The following is a 21,372-nucleotide window of genomic DNA, read 5'->3' as shown; positions in this document are numbered from 1 at the left end:
TATTGAAAAGAACGTCTCCAAATCATCTCAGGGGGCAATGGCGGCCCAAGGGGAACCACAATAACAGATAACCCCACAGCTTCAATCTCAATCATAGGAGGTTGATAAACCACAATTGCCCAGTTGTTAACATCCATCGTATCCTACTCACCCACCATAGGATCATCTTGATTTTCGGGTTGGACCTCATCAATGAGAATGATACGAGCAGGATGCACCTGTTGCTGCAAATCAGAACTGGGTTGAGCAGAGAGGTCAACCACCATTGATTCTTGATCTTGGACAGCAGGTTGGTCCTCAGGTTCATTCCAGTTGCCCCAATTGTCATCTTCCCCTTCGTTATGTGCAGGTTCAGGTGGAGGGGGTGGCACATTGTTCCAACCCAGAGTAGGGTATGGAGGCAAAATAAACGGTGGCATCTCTAGGAAGGGCACACCAGGAACTGGGTGAGGATTGCCATTGACGGGGATCCAATCCTCATCCTGGGGCATTTGCTCTGCAAAATTTGCACCAAGAATATAAAGAGGTGCTGTCCAAGACACCCTAGTCCCTCCCCAAGCAGCAAAATCCATAAACACCACATCCCTGGGCACTAGAATATCCTCTGGAAAGGAAGCAAACACTAAAGTTCGAACAAGATATGGGTCCTCACTATTCCAATGATGAAATTTCCTAACGGTGTTGACAACTGCCCTGCTACATTCAGTGTTGCCAAGATCAAGTAGAATCCCCAAGGACATGAGCAGGCCTTGACGGAAACCCTAGGCACCCCAAAAAGATTCGCCCTCATCATGCTTCATGAAACGAACAAAGTGATCGTTGCCAAGGGGTTGGGGTGGCAACTGCAGAAGCGGGAATCTCACTACTGCATCTCGAAGCTCAAAAAGACCAATAGACCGAATCCAAGGCTGAGCAGACCTCACCAAATCCCCATGAGATTGAAGCCAATGGACCACTTCTTCCCTAGCAGCACCGATCTGATCGGGAGGAGGGATGGGAATTACCTCAGCTAACATGAACTCCTTGTGGCGGCGCACAATTGGGGTATGTGGTGTCACAAAGGTCCGAGGGACACGAGCTGGCGCCGGGGTGGAGCAGAGCGGCGCCGGCCCAGGGCGACGAAGGGCGGCGGGGTTCTTCACCGGCGACGAGGTGGCGAGGGTGCGGCGCGGCGGTGCGGCGCAGATCCGGGCAGCGCGGGCGCGAAGGCGAGCGGCGGTGAACTCGGGCCCTCGGGGGCCCTCCGCGGGCCGGGCGGGCTGCGGCGCGGGAGGTGGCTGGCGTGCCACGTGGCGGGTTCTGATTGGCGCGGGTGGCGGCAGCGACTTCGTCCGGCGGCGGCCGGACGTGTCCGATGGCGGCGGGGCGATTTCTAGGGTTTTGGAAGGAGGGGATCCGGGAATTTTTGAGGGAGAGACCTTTTTATAGGTAGGAGGAGCTAGGAGACTCCAAATTGAGCACGGTTTGCGGCCACGCGATCGTGATCGAACGCTCTAGATGATGGAAGGGTTTTTGGTGGGTTTTGGGCCAAATTTGAAGGGTGTTGGGCTGCAACACAAACGAGGCCTTCTCGGTCCCTCGGTTAACCGTTGGAGTATCAAACGAAGTCCAAATGGCACGAAACTTGACAGGCGGTCTACCGGTAGTAAACCAAGGCCGCTTGGCAAGTCTCGGTCCAATCCGGAAATGTTTAACCCCCACACATGAAAAGAAGTAGAAAGGACCACCGGAGGAGATAGGAGTGCCGGAATGCAAAACGGACAATGGGGAAAATGCTCAGATGCATGAGACGAACACGTATGCAAGTGCAATGCACATGATGACATGATATGAGATGCATGATGAAGGCAAAAACACACGAAGACAAAAACCCGACACCAAGGAAAATAAAATAACTTAGGGCGGAAACGGCAAGAGTTGGGATACAGATAAGGTAAATTACATACGGGGTGTTACAACACTCCACCACTACGAAAGGATCTCGTCCCGAGATCTAGGACTGGAAAAACACCGGGTACTCAGAACAGAGGTGGCCCTCACGTTCCCAGGTGGCTTCACGGTCGGAATGGTGTGACCACTTGACTTTGTGGAATTTGATTAATTTGTTGCGAGTCTTGCGCTCAGTTTCTTCAAGGATAGCAATGGGATGCTCATGATAAGAAAGGTCTTCTTGGAGATCAATGTCTTTAAAGTTGACGGTGCGGTCAGGGGTCTTGAAGCACTTGCGGAGCTAAGAGACATGGAACACGTCGTGCATGTTTGCAAAGTTGGAGGGAAGCTCAAGTTGATAGGCGAGATCGCCTCTCTTGCTGATGATCTTGAAAGGACCCACGTATCTAGGGGCAAGCTTCCCTTTGATACCGAAGCGACGAGTACCTTTCATTGGAGAGACGCGGAGGTAAACATGGTCTCCGATCTCGAAAGCCAAATCACGATGCTTACTATCATAGTAGCTCTTCTGGCGCGATTGCGCTGCTTTGAGGTTATCACGAATGACTTTGCACATTTCCTCTGCCTTCATGATCAAGTCGTTTCCAAGAAGTTGACGTTCACTGGTCTCTGACCAGTTAAGAGGAGTACGACACTTCCTGCCATAGAGAATTTCAAATGGGGCCTTGCCCGAACTCGCTTGAAAGCTGTTGTTGTAGGAGAACTCGGCATATGGAAGACAATCTTCCCACTTCATACCAAAAGAGATAACGCAAGCCCTGAGCATATCTTCAAGAATCTGATTGACACGCTCGACTTGACCGCTAGTTTGAGGATGAAAAGCTGTGCTGAAACGGATGTTGGTGCCCATGACCTTCTGAAAAGAATTCCAAAACTTCGAGGTGAAGATGCTGCCACGATCTGAAGAAATCAACTGTGGAATGCCGTGTAGAGAGACAATCCGAGAGGTATAAAGCTCCACCAATTGAGCTGCTGTGATAGACTCTTTGATAGGCAGGAAATGAGCCACTAGTGAGTTTGTCGATGTCAACGAATATAGCATCATTGCCACACCTAGACTTTGAAAATCCTGTCACGAAGTCCATCTCAATGTGGTCAAACTTCCATTATGGAATGGCAAGAGGTTGGAGGAGACCAGCTGGTCGTTGGTGTTCTGCCTTCACTCTTCTGCAGACATCACATTCATTCACGAACTGAGCAATCTCGCGCTTCATTCGAGTCCACCAATACGCCTGCTTGAGGTCCTGGTACATCTTTGTACTCCCAGGGTGGATGGAGAGGAGTGAATTGTGAGCCTCGTTCATAATGACTTTACAAAGGTCACCTTTAGGCATAACAATGCGATCCTCGAAGAAGAGAGTATCCTTGTCATCAAGGCGATAGCATTTGTACTTGGGTTGACTCTTGGCAATCCCAATCTTCACCTTCTTCACCATAGCATCAAGAAGTTGAGCCTCGCGGATTTGATCTTCCAAAGTAGGAGAGACTTGGAGGTTGCGAGGAAACCTTGAGGAACAACTTGCAGATTGAGTTTGCGGAAAGCTTCACAAAGCTCGGGTTGGTAAGGCTTGAGAATCAAACTGTTGCAGTAAGCCTTCCTGCTCAATGCGTCAGCAATTACATTGGCCTTGCCTGGAGTATATTCGATGCTCGGATTATACTCTTGAATCATTTCGACCCAACAAGTCTGCCTAAGGTTGAGATTAGGCTGAGTGAAGATGTACTTGAGACTCTTGTGGTCAGTGAAGATGTCCACTTTTCTTCCCAATAAGAGATGTTTCCAAGTCAAAAGAGCATGCACAACTGCCGCCAACTCGAGGTCATGAGTGGGTTAGTTCTTCTCGTTGGGCTTCAACTGGCAAGAGGTATAAGCAACAACTTTCTTTTCTTGCATCAACACTGCGCCAAGACCTTGAAGAGAGGCATCACAGAAGACCTCGAACGGTTTGGATTCATCAGGAGGAGTCAGAACTGGAGCAATGACTAATTTCTCTTTCAAGGTGTTGAAAGCGATGTCACATTCAAGAGACCAAACGTACTTCACGTGCTTCTGGAGAAGGTTTGAAAGAGGCTTCGCGATCTTTGAGAAGTTCTCAATGAACTTCGACAATAGCTTGCGAGACCAATGAAACTGCGGAGTTGCTTCACGTTCTGAGGTGGTTCCCAATTCACAATTGCAGACACCTTCTCAGGATTCACCGCTATGCCCTTGGCAGAGATGATATGCCCAAGATAGAGAACCTCATTGAGCCAAAACTCGCACTTTGAGAACTTGGCATAGAACTGATGTTCTCTGAGCTTATCCAGCACCAAACGCAAGTGCTTGGCATGATCTTCCTTGTTCTTGGAAAAGACCAAAATGTCATCGAGGTAGACCAAGACGAAGTCATTTGTGTAGGGGTTGAAGATGAAGTTCATCATGCGAGAGAGAGTCGGAGGAGCGTTGACGAGGCCAAAAGACATGACAGTGTATTCATATGAACCATAGCTTGTTCTGAATGCCGTCTTGGGGATATCTTGCTCACGAATTCGAATATGGTGATAGCCCATAGGGAGATCAATCTTGGAGAATACTTGAGCACTTTTGAGTTGTTCAAACAGCTCATTGATGTTGGGAAGTGGATACTTGTTCTTTATAGTCTTCTTGTTCAATGGACGGTAGTCAACACAAAGTCGGTCCGTTCCATCCTTCTTCTTCACAAAAAGAACTCCACAACCCCACGGAGAAGAACTAGGTCGGATGAGACCCATACGCTCTTGTTCATCGAGTTGTTTCTTCAGCTCCTTCAACTCTTTGGGTCCCAGCTTGTAAGGACATTTGCAAATAGGTTCCGTGCCCGGCTCAAGATTGATGACGAATTCAACTGGCCGGTGCGGAGGCATTCCTGGAAGCTCTTCTGGAAAGACGTCTTGATATTCGCAAATGACTGGAATTTGAGAGATGGCATCCAGTTCACCCTTCTCATTGAGAGAAAATAGACGGATGGTATTATCCCGAGCGGCAAAGACAATAACATCCTCAGACGAATGAGTCAATTGAATCTGTTTGCCTGCACAATCAAGTTGAGCCTTGTGCTTAGAAAGCCAGTCCATTCCAAGAATAAGATCAATATCCGAGTTACCAAGGACTATTGGGGAAGAAAGAAACTTGTAATCGCCCAACGTGATAGTAACATCTGGAACCTCCAAACTTGCACTCAAACGTTTGCCAGAAGAAACGATATCCATTTGTTTGCCCAAATGAGAAGAAACGAATTCATTCTTGGCAAAAAAATGGCTTTGACATGAAATAATGCGATGCACCAGTATCAAAAAGTACTTTTGCAGGAACATCGTTAACAGGAAGGTTACCCATGATGACATCTGATGAGTCCTCTGCCTGAGCTGCATTCATCAAGTTGACCTTGGCGTGCTTGGGGTTATGCTTGACCACTGCGGTACTTGCCGATCTCACAGGAGGAGGAGGAGGAGGAGGGAGACGCCTCTGATTGAAGCATTTGTTGGCATAGTGACCCTTCTGTTGGCACTTGTTGCACGTGACCTCCGAGAGCGGACGGTGATACGGAGCACTTGATCTTGGAGCTTGAGACGAAGTCTTGTTCTGAAAGCCAGGGTTGGGTGGGTGGGAAGATCCACTACCACCTTTGCTCTTCTGCTGATAAGGCTGATGGAATGGAGGAGGAGGAAGCTAATACTTTTGCTGCTTAGCCACTTGAGTTGAGGAAGAAGGAGTTGCATCTCTGACTTGCTTCTTGGAAGCGTCGCACTTCAGTTGAGCAGTCTCTTGCTTCATTGCCATGTTGTAAAACTCATCATACCTCTTGGGCTCAAAGAGGACGAGAGCTAGCTGGATTTCTTCTCTGAGACCACCCCTGAACTGGTATATCATGCTCTTCTCGTCAAGGACGTCTTGCTTAGCAAAACGGGCGAGCTTCTGAAACATTTTGTTGTACTCGTAAACAGACATAGTGCCTTGCTTCAGGTTGCGGAATTCCTCACGCTTTCTTTCAACCATGCTCTGAGGAATATGATGAGCTTTGAAGTCTTGACGGAATTCATCCCAAGTAATCACACGGCCTCCTCTGGAATCTTTGTACTGCTGAAACCATTCTGCAGCTTGGTCTTTGAGTTGGAAGGAAGCGAACTTGACAAAGTCCTCAGGCCTAACGTTACTGCACTCGAAATGCTTGCATATGTCCACGAGCCAATCATCAGCGTCTGTTGCCTCAACACAATTGTTGAAGGTCTTTGGCTGGTTAGCAAGGAACTGGTTGAGTGTAGCAAACTGATTCTGATTGTTGCCATGACCCTGGTTCCCTTGGTTGCGCTCTTGAAGAAGTTGCATGATCAGCTGCGTGTTTGCATTGGTAGCGGCCATCACAGCTTGCCATGCCTCCGGAGGTGGAGGCGGTGGTGGCGGATCAAGATTCGGAGTCGTGCGCGTTGGAGGAGCCATCCTAAAGAGGTTGACATCCGTTAGCACATTGACAGACAAATATTGAAGCTGAATCAAACGGGTTGAAATTGCAACATAAAGTCTTCACATCCGAACAAAATGAATGAATGCATTCCAATTGAAATGGTCACATGTCCATAAATTGAGAAGCCACTTAGAATTGAGGTAGAAGAAAAACAATAAGGTACGGAATAAGAACAAATACTTGGTGAGGATTACCCAATCCCAAACCAAATATCCGCGGAAGAAGAACTAGAGCTACAAGAATTCCCACCTATGAAACTCCCGAACCTTTCCGATTATGCAATCAGGTGTTGGGGATACAGGGGAAGCATAATATCTCACCCAAATCTAGCAAATCCTACGTCCAACTGTATCCATCCTTCAACACATAACCGAGAAACCTTCGGAAATCATTTACCTAAACCTTCAAAAAGCATACGTTATACAAGTTATGGCAATACTCCCGAACTCCAGTCCCAGTACTGGGTGGCGTCGAGGTTATCTCACCAACAACTGCATAAAAGAGATTTTTGATGTCGGCGAAACTCAGGTATTCCAGAATCTCAACGATAAAATTATGACGACAACACCTCGGAGCTCAACTCCCCGGGACACTGCCACAACCCCTAAATGACAGGAGGCACCAAGAACAATGTTCTCATCACAAATCGCTCGAAACGATTCCAAGATACCCGCGTGATCCTAAACAAATTAGTGAAATTTGAGAAGAGAAGAGTCAAAACTCTACATCAGGATGCCTTACCAGAGCGATGAACGGACTGGGGAGTAAAAAGAATTCCTAACTCTCCGATATATAATTCCTAAAAGACTCAAAACATTTTTCTAGACTCAACAATGCCAATGATTCGATCAAGTAGGGGGCTCCTAAGGTCGGGGAAGGCTCTGATTACCAACTTGTAACACCCTCGATGCGGCTATATCTCCTACGTGTCGAAGCACGACTTAGAGGCATAATCGCATTGAAAGCAATGTCGCAAGTAAGGTAATCTTCACAACAACCCATGTAAATAGATAAAAGGGGAAAAGGTGCATAGTTGGCTTACACTCGCCACGTCACACAAATACATGAATAACATTACAATCATCCAATACACTCATGGTCCGACTACGGTACCAAAATAAAGATCAACCCCCACATGCGACAAAGTCCCCGATCGCCCCAACTGGGCACCTCTACTGATCATCTGGGAAAGACACATAGTAACGATGAGAGTCTTCATCGAACTCCCACTTGAGCTCAAGCGCATCGTCTGGAACGGTATCATCGGTCCCTGCATCTGGTTTTGGAAGTAAACTGTGAGTCACAGGGACTCAGCAATCTTGCACCCTCGCGATCAAGACTATTTAAGCTTTTAGGTAAGGCAAGATATGATGTGGAGCTGCAGCAAGCGACTAGCATATTTGGTGGCTAACATGCGCAAATGAGAGCGAGAAGAGAAGGAAAATGCATGGTCGAACAACTATGATCAAGAAGTGATCCTAGAACAACCTACGTCAAGCATTACTCCAACACCGTGTTCACTTCCCGGACTCCGCCGAGAAGAGACCATCACGGTTACACATGCGGTTGATTCATTTTAATTAAGTTAAGTTTCAAGTTATCCACAACCGGACATTAACAAATTCCATCTGCCCATAACCGCAGGCACGGCTTTTAAAAGTTCAAATCCCTGCAGGGGAGTCCCAACTTAGCCCATCACAAGCTCTCATGGTCAACGAAGGATATTCCTTCTCCCGAGACATTCTGATCAGACTCGGCATCCCGGTTACAAGACATCCTCGACAATGGTAAAACAAGTCCAGCAACACCGCCCGAATGTGCCGACAAATCCCGATAGGAGTTGCACATATCTCGTTCTCAGGGCACACTCAGATAGGTCAAGCTACGAGTAAAACCAACCCTCGAGTTTCCCCGAGGTGGCCCCGCAGGCTGCCTAGTTCGGACCAACACTCAGAGGAGCACTGGTAAAGATGACCCTTGGGCTCCGGAAACCCAAGGGAAAAAGAGGCTAGGTGGAAAATGGTAACACCAAGGTTGGGCATTGCTGGAGGAGTTTTATTCAAGGCGAACTGTCAAGGGGTCCCATTATAACCCAACCGCGTAAGGAATGCAAAATCCGGGAACATAACACCGATATGACGGAAAACTAGGGCGATAAGAGTGGAACAAAACACTAGGCAAAAGGCCGAGCCTTCCACCCTTTACCAAGTATATAGGTGCATTAAGATAAACAAGATAATATGGTGATATCCCAACAATAAACAATGTTCCCACAAGGAACGATCTCCAATCTTCACCTGCAACTAGCAACGCTATAAGAGGGGCTGAGCAAAGCGGTAACATAGCCAAACAATGGTTTGCTAGGACATGGTGGGTTAGAGGTTTGACATGGCAATTTGGGAGGCATGATAAGCAAGTGGTAGGTATTGTAGCATAGGCATAGCAAAAGAGCGAGCATCTAGCAAGCAAAGATAGAAGTGATTTCGAGGGCATGATCATCTTGCCTGCAAAGTTGTCAGAGTTGACTTGATCCTCGTAAGCAAACTCAACGGGTTCCTCGTTCACGAACTCGTCTCCTGGCTCTACCCAAACAAGAACAACAAGCACACGGAACACAATCAACCACGTGCAATGCTCAAACAACATGATGCAAACATGGTATGATATGCGGGATGCGGTATGCGATGCATATGCAAGATTTGACAAGGAATGATTGAACCTGGCCTCAACTTGGAAATCCAAGAGTTCTACTGGAAAGGTGAGGTGATTTCGGTTGAAATCGATATAAAGATCACCGGAATCGGATGCACGGTTTGGAAATGGCAAGCAAAACAAATATGGCACCGGTTTGCGATAATCAGCAAGTGATCAACTAAATTCATCAAGATAATTATGCTACGGCACTCAAACATGACAACAAAATACACGGCAGGGATCCACTCATGATGCTTGACAAAAAGGTGAACACTGAGCTACGGCTAGTTCATCCAATAACAGGTTCAAACAAGCATGGCAAAAGTGCAAATGATAACAGGTTTCAGACTTAGTGCAATTAACACAAGTCTGGATTTTATCATCAGGAAGCACTCTTTAGAGCATGAAAACTACAAGCTACAGGAACTTAACATGGCAAAGAAAGGCATGTCATGAAGCTACTCAAGGCACTTAACAAAAGTCCCTTAGTGACCTTGAGCCAAAGGGGATCAGAAAATACAATTGCAAGCATGTGAACATGGCAAAAACATAAACAGATCTCAGACTTGGTGAAAAACTAGAGCATGCAAATCAGTTAACGAGTAGGCATGTTTACGAGCTCGATGCACTCACTACAGAGCATGGCATGACAAACTAATCATACACTCATCAGGAATACATGGCATAGAAACTATACATGGCAAGAACAACAACATAGCATGCACGGATCAATAGCAACCTCCTCGGCAAAATCGCTAAACATGTCAACAATCTACCAGGATTCACGATATAGCAAAAGGAGAGCTCGATTGACTCAAGCTAGGGTGCTCCATAAATGCAAACAAATACATGGATAGATAGAGCACCACAATGTTAACAAAACATCCTTACTGATCATCCACAAAAGAGGCATGGATCACTAGGAAACAACATGAACATATGGCATAACGACAAAACCAGGACAAGGACTTGGTGAAATTCTAAGTCCCTGAAATCAGCATTACCGATTACGTTACTTTGCAAGCTTGTGCTAGTCACCACAAATATCACAAAAATACATGCTAAGCACCTCTGTAAAGATGGCATGGCATATAACAAAACTCATGTAGAGCTCAGGATCATATCATGCACACATTAATCATGGCAAAAATGACAAATAGCTATTTGATGAAACAGATCTGACCAATACAACACATAGCCCTCTTCCAACAACATTTCGGGCATCAAGATAAGCTCAAATGAAAATGATTCAATGAGATGAAATGATGTACTCGTCGAGGCGAACATTTTGATATGTCACACGCACGAATCGGAGCTACGGATGCAGAGTTACGACATGTCAAAGTTTGCAAAAAGTTAACGGGGATTTAGGGTTAGGGTCAACCGAAGAACTCCCAGATCTGGATCGGCCCGATCTACTGTAGCAGCGCGGCGCGGTTCCCGAGGCTCACGGGCCGGAGTTGTGGTCGGCGGCGGCCAGAGCTCGGAGGGAGAGGTTGCTGGGGAGCGCCGGCGACGGAGAGGAGGACGGCAGCATCGGAGATGGGAGGCAGCGCGGCGACTTCTTGCCAGCGACGAGGCGGGCCGGGGTGGAGCAGAGCGGCGCCAGCCCGGGGCGGCGAAGGGCGGTGGGGTTCTTCGCCGGCGAAGAGGTGGCGAGGGTGCGGCGCGGGCGCAAAGGCGAGCGGCGGCGAACTCGGGCCCTCGGGGGCCCTTCGCGGGCCGGGCGGGCCGCGGCGCGGGAGGTGGCCGGCATGCCATGTGGCGGGTTCCAATTGGCGCGGGCCGCGGCGCGGTAGGTGGCCGGCATGCCATGTGGCGGGTTCCAATTGGCGCGGGCCGCGGCGGCGACTTCGTCCGGCGGCGGCCGGATGTGTCCGATGGCGGCGGGGCGATTTTAGGGTTTTGGAAGGAGGGGATCCGGGAATTTTTGAGGAAGAGACCTTTTTATAGGTAGGAGGAGCTAGGAGGCTCCAAATTGAGCACGGTTTGTGGCCATGCGATCGTGATCGAACGCTCTAGATGATGGAAGGGTTTTTGGTGGGTTTTGGGCCAAATTTTAAGGGTGTTGTGCTGCAACACAAACGAGGCCTTCTCGGTCCCTCGGTTAACTGTTGGAGTATCAAACGAAGTCCAAATGGCACGAAACTTGACAGGCGGTCTACCGGTAGTAAACCAATGCCGCTTGGTAAGTCTCGGTCCAATCCGGAAATGTTTAACCCCCCCACACACAAAGAAGTAGAAAGGACCACCGGAGGAGATAGGAGCGCCAGAATGTAAAACGGACAACGGGGAAAATGCTCGGATGCATGAGACGAACACGTATGCAAATGCAATGCACATGATGACATGATATGAGATGCATGACGAAGGCAAAAACACAAGGAGACAAAAACCCAACACCGAGGAAAATAAAATAACTTAGGCCGGAAACGGCAAGAGTTGGAATACAGATAAGGTAAATTACATCCGGGGTGTTACAATACAGATGCAGCTTCACTGACTTCATGAAGCCAAGTTTCACCATAACATAAGCCCCTCTATTAGCCATCCATTAAAGATCCGACATACCAGATTGACCATATTCCAAATGGAATATTTTAAAGTTTTTAGAAAAATTGAAAAAAAACGAATAAATCATAAATGTTTCGTTTTGTATTATGTGAAAATTTCAATCCATTTGGACGTATCGTTTATGAATAAACTTTATTTATTTATTTGAGCTTAGAAGGTTATTTAATCACAAAAACATACATCCAAATGGGTTGAAACTTTCCCAAAATATAAAACGAAACATTTATGATTTATTGGATTTTTTTCAAAAAAAATTGAACACTTAAAAAAATTCAGTTTCGAAAATGGGTCAATCTGGTACGCCGGATATTTAATGGAGGGCTGATAGAGGAGGCTAAGTTACGGCGAGACTTGGCTTCACAAAGCCAGAAGCTGCGTCCTGCATATAGAACCCAGCCTCCCAGGTTCAAGTCATCTCAAATGCGAGTTTGTGTTCTTATAGAAATGGCAGAATTGTAGATCTCTTTTTTCAGCAAAGAGAGCAAAAAAAATATGTTTTTTAGTGTATGCCAATGGCCTACCATAATTTTATAGAAGAAAAGAGAGTTTAATTACAAGAATCCGTCTCTGATGCGAACAATCTAAGACGGGAACCCAACGCCAACGCCAAACTCCAAGACACCTAAAGCTAACTCCTCACAAAACGTTGGAGGCCTCCTACGCCAATCCCCGTAGTTCGCCAAAGTGCCACCTCCAGCACCAAGGTTGGAAGGAGGGGTGCCGGTTTCTACTGGTTCATTCTGTTGAATACCCTGGCGTTTCTTTGCTTCCACAGGTTCCAAGCGACCGCGCTGACAAGGGTGTCAAAACCTCTCCCATCCGCTTTCGTGAACTTCTTCCTCTTTCTGAGCCACCAAGCGGAAAACACGTCAGTCTGCGTCGTTCCGACCATGTTGAGACTGAGGAGGTCAAATGCTCTATGCCACACTTCCTGCGCATAGGTACACTATGCAAGAATGTGGTCAACGTTGTCCTCGCACTACAAGCAGGTGAAGCAAGCCGAAGGTTGGTCCTGTAGACCATGTCTCGCTCTCCTGTCCAAAGTCCATAGCCTATATTGCAGAGCCAACCAAATGAAGATCTTGCACTTGAGAGGCGCCCAACTTTGCCAAGTACAGTTTGTCATGGGGGAGCTGGGAAGACTCGAACATAGATACTCATAGATTGATTTAGCTGTGTAGCTCGCGTTAGCCGATGTAGGCCAAGAGAATCTGTCTGGCTTAGTAGGTACTCGATGCACCGTGGCGATCGCATTGCAAAGATGCATTCTTTGCAGCTGGGCCGTGAAAGAGGCAGTGATGTTGCAATCCTCCATCCATCTATCCTCAAGGAGGGCCTGCTAAACCGTACGGCTGTTGATGATTCTAGTTTGTACTGGCGCTACCAACAGGGGGGCGATATCTGCAACCCCAAAGCCATGAATCCACTTGTCCCTCCAGAACAGCACTCTGTCGTCACTGCCCATAGATATGCTGACCATCACATCGAAGACCGCATGCGCGTTGGGGTCTTCAATCATGGGCAACCCCTGCCATGGCCTGTTGGGGTCAGTTCTCTTCAGCCACTCCCATTGAACGCGGAGGGCTAGCGCTTGTCCTTTCAAGTTTCTGATCCCAAGCCCTCCCAGATTCTTCGGTTGACAGATCTTGTCCCACGCCACAAGGCATTGCCCTCCATTGGTCTTGTCTTTCCCGGCCCATAAGGACGGTCGCATCCATTTGTTCATGTCCTCAAAGACCCAATCCGGAGCATCCGAGATCATTAGGTGGTGGACCGGTCTTGCCGCAATGACAGATTGCACAAGGATAAGCCTTCTTGGTCGCTGAATGAGACCTCGTTGCCAGGCCGGCACACATCGCCGCACCTGGTCTAGCATGGGCATCCAATATGCCCGAGTTAAGCTCCGGATAGCAGGCTGTAATTCAAGGTATTTGCAAGAAAACTCTGCTAGGCCACATTGCAGGATTCCGGCAACCCGAGTTCTTTTTTTTTTTGAGGGTTAACGTCGCCGCCTTTATTTAAAACTTAAAACAAGTTCAGAATCTCACCTGCGATCACTTCCAGAATGCAATCTGGGGGTGATCCAAGCCAAACCTTACAAAGTTCTTCACCAACACCTAACTTAGCTAACCTATGCGCGGCAACATTAGCAGAACGCCTCAGCCACGAAACTTTAAAATCCCCAAAGGATCAAAGCATGATCTTGATCTCCTCCACCCATGAACCCGTCGACGCCAAAATCCTATCTGGGTTGTTAATCATCTGAACTAGAGCTTGGTTGTCCAGCTCTAGTTGTATTTTCTGAACATTAGCCTCCGTTGCCACCAACAAGGCCGTCTTGCATGCCATGATCTCCGCAGCCTCTGCCTCCACTATGTGAGGAAAGAAATGGCTCGCTCCCACCAAAAAGGCACCATGATGATCTCGAAGCACAACTCCTCCTCCACTCTTGCCTCCGAACTTTGACGTGGCTCCATCGGTATTAGCTTTGACCCATCCCTCCTCTGGCACTGTCCACCTCTGCAGAATCGTTTGTTTGGTCTCCCGTCTCAGCTTCTCATGAACCTCTCGCCATTCCTGCATGAAGGAGAAAACCCTCTCCATTATTTCATGTGGTGCATCAATTTTCTTTCCATTCTTCGTCTCATTCTGTGCCAACTACAAAGCATAAACATCATGGATCATCGCCTGCCTCTCATCTTCTTGGGCTTCAGCAAACCACCCAAGCAACCAATTCGCCAGCTCGCTCTAAGAGCATGTGAAAACCGGTGGGGCTGGCACCGAAACTCCCTTTTCCGAGTGTAACTGGTCCCAAAACTGGACAGAGTGTTGGCACGTCCAAAATCTGTGCATGATAGTCTCCTCCCGCCCGCACACTACACAAAATACTCCTGGCTTGATTCTCCATCGAAATAGCTCCGCACCAACAGACAGACCGTTCCTAATGACCCTCCACATGTGAATTTTAGCTTTATTTGATGCGTTTGTATCCCAAAGACCCAAGTACCCTTGATGTTTGTTAACTGAAGACGCTGCTTCCGGCCGTCCGGTTTTCAGCCTATTAATGGTCATCCTGAGGTGATAAGTGGAACACACTGTGAACATACCGTTCTTTGTGTAGTTCCATGCTAAGCAGTCCTCCATTGCCAGCCCCCCGATAGCAATCTGTTTGATATCTAGCGCATCATCCGGCAAGAACATATCATCGACTATGGCCTGGTTCCAAGCATCTCCGGTCTCAACCATTGGGTCGGCCACCTTAGTTATACCCTGCACAAAGATAGCTCCAAGTGGCTTCATACTACCGCTTCTCGGCAACCCGAGTTCTGTCTTCCTCATCGCCTCTGATAAGAATCGCCGAGGATTTGCGGCAGTTAACCATCAGGCCTGAGGCCGCCCCAAAAGCTTCCAGCATCGCCCGGACAGCAGACAGGTCCGAGGGCGTTGGCCTGACGAAGAGCGCAAAACACCGTCCGCGTAGATTGATAGCCTCTGGGTACTGGAGATCCCACTATACAAACTGATCACCCCCATCTCCGTGGCCTTGTTGACCAACGCGGTCAGCACATCCATGGCGATAACAAACAACATTGGCGAAATTAGGTCACCCTGTCTCAGCCCGCAAACTTGGAGAATCTTCTGGCCCGGCACTCCATTCACAACAACCTTTTTTTTTAGCTTCATTCACAACAACCTTGGTACTAGCAGATTGTAGCAGCGCCATCATCCGTGATGTCCATCTTTGGCCAAAGCCCTTGGTATGTTGAAAGCGGAGGATCAAGATCCTTGGATACAAGAAGGTCCCTCAGCATACTATTGGTTGGTCCACAGGGAGTAGTACAAGAAGACACTTGAATAGTCGCACGCACCCCCACCGGCCACACTGCTGCGTATCTCCGTCCAAGATTTTCGAGCTGCCATATGCACAAACATAACAGCTCAGGGCCCCTCTCCTCTTCTCCGATCAGTGTGAGGCAACTATTCATGCCATGTGACCTTGCTGAGAACCAACTGATTTACATGCACCCCCGAAAGAAGAAAAGAAAAATACCACCACAAAACAAAACAACGCCATGATTGATTGACAAACAGCGGGCAGTGCCCCCGAAGCCCAGTAGGCGCAGCAGTGCGGAGACCATATCGAGATCTACAAACGGCACACACACACTGCATGGCTGCCATTCTCATCAGGGTGACTGACGACTGCAACAGTTATCACAACTAAGATCTTCGCACAACTAGATGTCATTTCGTCGGCTGATACACAAAAGAAGAGCTAACTCAGAGCTCAATATACTAGTAAACCTATTGGCATTCCTACTATACACCAGGACAAGGTAGCAGCAAAAGCTTTGGGCCTACGATTACTCAAAAGCAGAGGAGGAGGGAATAATACATAATTGAGTTGCTAAGGGAAGGGGTGAGCATTAATATCGGTTAGAGATGCTCTTCTTGTCTCGGTCCCAGGCAGCCCTCAAAGCGTCATAAGATTGTTGTTTCCTTCCAACCACTCGCTGTGAATCTTGCCGGGCTGGGCTGCTGTAGTCCTGATAATGCTGTTGCTCATTTGCCTTTCGCCAGCTCCTGCTTGCAGAATCACTACTTGGGGCCGAAACGGAGACGGAATCGACAACCATGTCGCCCTCGAGCAAGCGAAGAACCTAAAAGAAAGATATGGAAAAACGGTACAAATTGGCAAAATTTAGTTTCCCAACAGGCATTTACACAAAATAACTGAAGGTCGAGCCCAGAAAGAACTTACATGAGACATGCGAGGCCTTGAATGAGGATCACGTCGTATGCACAGGTTTGCGGCATGCAACATGCAACGGACCTCATTTTCGCTGTATCGGTCCCCCAAGCATGGGTCTATGAGCTCGTCGACTGCATTATCCTCCAAGAGATGGCGTGCCTATCACACATAAAAACTTCATTAATACTCATTAATACTCCAATCACACACAGTTTTGACATAGCAGCACTAGCATTGTAGCCAACTCTGAAATCCTTGAGCATAAGTTTTATTAGTCAAAAAGACTTGATTGCGATTTCGCAACAAAAACTATGACAACTTGCAAGAAGATGGAGGCCATAGACCATATATCATTAACACCAACCTTAAGCGTGCTAACTATGCAAAAAGGAGTCGTCTTACAAAGAAACTCACCCATTCAGTTAAAAACTGCTGGCCCTTAGGTCGGTTAATGTCAACAGCCTTGCGCCCAGTGACAAGTTCTACCAACACGACACCAAAACTGTATACATCAGCCTTCTCTGTTATTTGTCCACTCTGCGCATACTCTGGTGCCAGATAACTGCAGCGAGTCGCTAAGAATCATTGAGTGCTCCAAATTACTTAAGGTGACAAATTATTGGAAATTCCAGTACATACCCAAATGTGCCGATGACTCTTGTTTCAACACCCATGTCTCCATCGGGTTGCCATCGTGCTAGACCAAAATCTCCAACCTATCAGAACGTGATTGAAAACATACAACCCTGTCAGGAAATTATATGCTTGGTGGCCATGCATAATATAAGACTGGATATTGGCATAATTAAAAAAAGGTGTCTGTAAGATAATTCTGGGGAAGTTAAACAGAAAGTATTGCAATTTAGTCAAATTTACACAAGACAAGACGCTATTATGGTCTAGAAAAGTGTAGTTACAAGATAGGCCAACCCAATTAAGTATACAGAATGGCTTCATCCATCAGGCACACAAATTTAACATCATATCTGGAAAGACGTTCAATGCAATCCCAGAGGACAAATGCCAATTAGTAAATTCCAATAGTGCAGTCCATACCAGAGGTTCAAAATCATGTGTGACAAGGATGTTGTTTGGTCTCATGTCCCGATGGATAATGCAGCCAACTCTGCATTCCTCATGTAGATACCGCAACCCTCGAGCAGCGCCAACAGCAATCTTTTGTCTAGCTGCCCATTCCAGTGTGTCTTTATTATTGCGACCTGAAAGATATTTCACAAACAGCTTAACAGGTAAACAAACATAGATTTATTGCAATATCACTAACTTTTGCTTGCTACTGGTAAAAGGCAGAACAACAATATGCATGTAATGAATACTAAGTGCAATAGTGAGCCTGCAGACTGGAAAATGTGTCTATACAGACATGCAAGAGAGAGAGAAAATCATACCATAAAGATGTGAGTCCAAGGATCCATTGCAGATGTACTCATAAACCAATAAACGCCTCCTTTCCTCAACACAAAAACCAATGAGCATTACAACATTACGGTGTTGTGCACAACTCAGAACTTCCACCTCCGAGCAAAATTCAACATCACCCTGGGAACTAGCAAGCTTATGTTGCTTGACAGCAATTGCCTGACCATCAGGAAGGACGCCTCGATGAACAGATCCAAATCCACCTTCAGCCAGGAAATTTGCCTGGGAGAAACCACCGGTTGCAAGTTCAAGTTCAGCGTAACTAAACCACCGAGGAGGTTTCCCAAACACAGGAGCCTTGTGCTGACATATCGAACACAATGGAGGCGGCCCAGGAGGTGCGCTCCTTGCTAACGAGACAGCGTCCCTGACATTTCCTCTAAAGTTTAAGTCTGATCTGCTTCTCATAGAACTTATTTCATGCAAAAGATCTAACTTGGAGATCTTCTCAAGCAAAGTATCTGCAGTTGGGGTGCGAGTTTTTCGTGGTGGTTTTGAGGATGCAGATCCCTGTAGAATGTCGACCATCCATGGCTGAAGCGAGAAGGTTGCTGAGGGACTCAATATTTCACTGTCGGTATCAGAAATATTGACATCCGAATGCTGGATCTTATCCTTTGTTGCTTGTACCTCTTTCTTTAGAGAAACAGTTGTTTCAGAAGCACAAAATGGGGAAGTCCCTGGATCTGAACTTGAGACTGAGGATGTTCCCGCTTCGGTACTTCCAAAAGGCGTCTCTAAGTCTGGGCTGCTATTAGGTGTTACAGCTGGTCCTCGAACTGAACTTCGCGGCTCCTTTACATCAGTTGCTGTTTTACCAACAGAACTATCCAACACTGCTGGAAGTGAACAGGATCCTTTGGACTCTTTATCAGGAGATCCCATAAGATTCAGACGGAGAACTTTAGGCTGAGAACGCTTCATGACAACAATGTTGCACTGTAACTCTTCCATGCAACGCTTCTCTTCATGCTTCAACTCCCTAAGAGCAGCAGCATGGGCAGCTAAGCAAAGAGAAAACACAAGATACCTGAACGTACAAAAGAAAATTACAGTAGTAAGTGTTGATCATTACTTATCTAGCACAACCCAGCTTGCTTGTGCTCGCTTAGATTCAGCAGCTACGACACCAGGAGGAGATCCAGAAACAACCTTAACCTTAACATTTATCTGCACAAATGAGAATCGTCATAAAAAAGATTGCAGTGTGTGATAGGAGTCAAGAAAACATGTACAGAAGCATTAACAGTGATCCTGATTAGCCTGCTGGCTACCGATTGTTATTCTGTCACTTAATCAATAAAGCTCCCATTTCCACCGGACAAAAAAAACATGTACAGAAGCATGTACAAACCTTGCTTGCATCATAAACATCATGAAGTTTGAGCATCATTTGCGAACACAGCTCTGAGACATCTGACTTCTGATCAAACATGGTCTTATGGCCACTTGCGCAATCTCCCGCAAATAGAGGAAAGCCCCAGAATTTCCTGCCTGAAAGAGGGAAACCATAGTGCATTGAAGCCGCTACCACAAAATTCAAAACTCAACCCAGAACTCGTGGAAGCTACTGGACAAAGTGCAGCAACTTCAGTGATCATGGTAACAGAAGAGTTTAGAGACCAATTATGGCAACCCATATATGCATTTAGCTGTGCAACTAATGTGCATATAGGATGCACTATTATAGCTAAGCCCCCAAAACAACACCGCGGTACAACAAAAGCACAAAACTGCATTTGCGAAGGACGGATAGGATTGCAAGGAAAGGAAACAATACCAGAGCTCTGTGCCGGGATGACAACGAGTAGTATGATGCTGCCGCCGGGCTGCACGACGTGCGTCAAAGCCCAGACGATGGCTGTCTTGGAGATCTCCCTAATGGCAGCACGCACCGCCACCACCACCTTCTCCTCGGCAGCAGCAGCCGGTGCGCCCTTGTCGGCCACGGCCTTCCCCTTCCTCTGCTGCAACAGCAGCTGCTGGTGCTTGATAGAGCTCGCCATCACCTCCTCTCCGGCGATGCCTACAAATCAAGAAGCTCCCTCTAAACAGCTGAACCACGGAAGTGCTGGCCAAACCCAAGAAGCAAACAAGTAGGAGTAATAATGCCTAGTACAAACAACGCAACAACCAGCACCAAGTGCTTAAATGCAAATGAGATAGGAGGAGCCACTGACAGTTGCCAGCGGCGTTGGACACCGAACTCTGTTCACAGAACCAAAAGGCAGCCAAAGACCAGTAAAGATGGCGGCAAGGCAGTAAAAAGGAGACGGCCTTTCCCCCTCAACTGGGTCCCGGATTCTCGACGACCAAGCTGCTGCGGATTGAGAGAAAGATCGCCCACTTTATGGCTGGCCGCAGAGCGGGCGCCACTGCCGCCTGTGAATGTCCTCGCCGCCACTGTAGCCGGAATAGGGACACCGGGAAGGGGAGAGAGCCCAGCTCCAGCTCGCTCTCGCTGTCTGGGATGAGACGACGAGGTGACCCCGCCTCCCCGTTGCGCCAAACCGGTCAGATTGCACAGTGCCGCCTCGTCCTCCCAGCCTACACGGTTCCCAGCACGCCGTAGGAATCCCCAAATCATTGAAAAATCGTTCGAATCTTCGCACAGATCTCGCCGCGCTCTCCGCCTCGAAATCGGCCTCCACGACCACGAGTGGGACAAAACGGAGTCAATTTCTACGGAAATTTCCCCATTCCATATGCAAGCAGATCTCCGACGCGATATTTGACTCGCATTGCCTTCCATAAACGAACACCTACCCTTCCCAAATACCCGGGAAACTTGCCCGCCATACCAGGGCGGAGTTCGGGGGCATCTGAACCGACGCGAATCGAAGCTATCATCAAAAACGAAAACGACAGCTCAATCAAAATGGGGGGAAGAGAAGAGACCCACCGAGAAGAGAAGACGAGGAGCGCCCGGCCCGGCCCGGCCCGCTGCCGGAGAAGACGACGAAGAGGAAGCTCCGCCTCGCGCGCTGCCGCCCCCTCCTACGACCTGGGTACGATGCGAAACCTAGGGCGCTATAGTGCCGTACGCGTGGGAGCGGGAGCGGGAGCGGGGGCGGGTGGAGGCGGTGGCCATTAAAGAGCCAAGGAGCGCAAGCAATTAAACCTCCATTGCTGTGCGTGACGCTAACCTCTTCAGGCTTCAGTTCCTACTAGTGGTACCGTCGTTCGCCGTCCAGGGGGAGGCTACCCGTTCTACCCTTCAGGCTTGGTCGCATTAACGGCACTGCCACTCGAATGCAACGCGTTTGAAAACCGGTCGCCGTCGCCGGCCATCTGATTGGGATCGGACGGCCGAGGAGTCTCGCAGGATTGAATGCGGCTCAGGGTGCTGTCTCGTGAGCAGACGGTCCCTGCTTCCAGGTGGGGACCACGCGACAGTGTCGGGCAGTGCACGGCCCCGGTGTGGCCCCGGTGCACGAGGAGGGCGCTGACATGGTCCTGGTGGGCCATCGCCGTCGCCTC

At 48.1% G+C, this 21,372-nt stretch overlaps 1 protein-coding gene across 2 annotated transcripts; it reads right to left on the bottom strand.

Annotated features, from left to right (window-relative positions):
* Positions 1–15,911: 15,911 nt before the first annotated feature.
* Positions 15,912–21,098, bottom strand: LOC123061425 (inactive protein kinase SELMODRAFT_444075). Of its 2 annotated transcripts, none has more exons than XM_044484524.1 (10): positions 20,795–21,098; positions 19,673–19,918; positions 19,247–19,386; positions 18,968–19,062; positions 17,862–18,874; positions 17,509–17,672; positions 17,092–17,168; positions 16,867–17,014; positions 16,462–16,611; positions 15,912–16,360 (listed from the first exon to the last, which is right to left on the bottom strand). In XM_044484524.1, exons 2-10 carry the CDS (start codon positions 19,896–19,898, stop codon positions 16,127–16,129), a joined length of 2,247 nt encoding a protein of 748 aa, XP_044340459.1. In that variant the 5' UTR covers positions 19,899–19,918; positions 20,795–21,098; the 3' UTR covers positions 15,912–16,126. The 2 variants fall into 2 exon arrangements, with proteins under 2 accessions (XP_044340459.1, XP_044340460.1); XM_044484525.1 differs by lacking the exon at positions 20,795–21,098 and adding an exon at positions 20,073–20,299.
* Between the last annotated feature and the right edge of the window lie 274 nt (positions 21,099–21,372).

This window comes from Triticum aestivum, chromosome 3A (assembly GCF_018294505.1).
Source record: "Triticum aestivum cultivar Chinese Spring chromosome 3A, IWGSC CS RefSeq v2.1, whole genome shotgun sequence".
Classification (NCBI taxonomy): Eukaryota; Viridiplantae; Streptophyta; class Magnoliopsida; order Poales; family Poaceae; genus Triticum; species Triticum aestivum.
This window is presented reverse-complemented; position numbering and strand designations above follow the sequence as displayed.

Bases quoted from the DNA above. Each gene is read 5' to 3' on its own strand.
- LOC123061425 (XM_044484524.1), bottom strand. From the start codon at position 19,898: ATGGCGAGCTCTATCAAGCACCAGCAGCTGCTGTTGCAGCAGAGGAAG. The intron at 19,387-19,672 runs GTATTGTTTCCT...TCCCTCTTTCAG, and splicing joins CATCCCGGCACAGAGCTCTG to GCAGGAAATTCTGGGGCTTT. The intron at 16,612-16,866 runs GTGAGTTTCTTT...TATGTGTGATAG, and splicing joins AGCAGTTTTTAACTGAATGG to GCACGCCATCTCTTGGAGGA.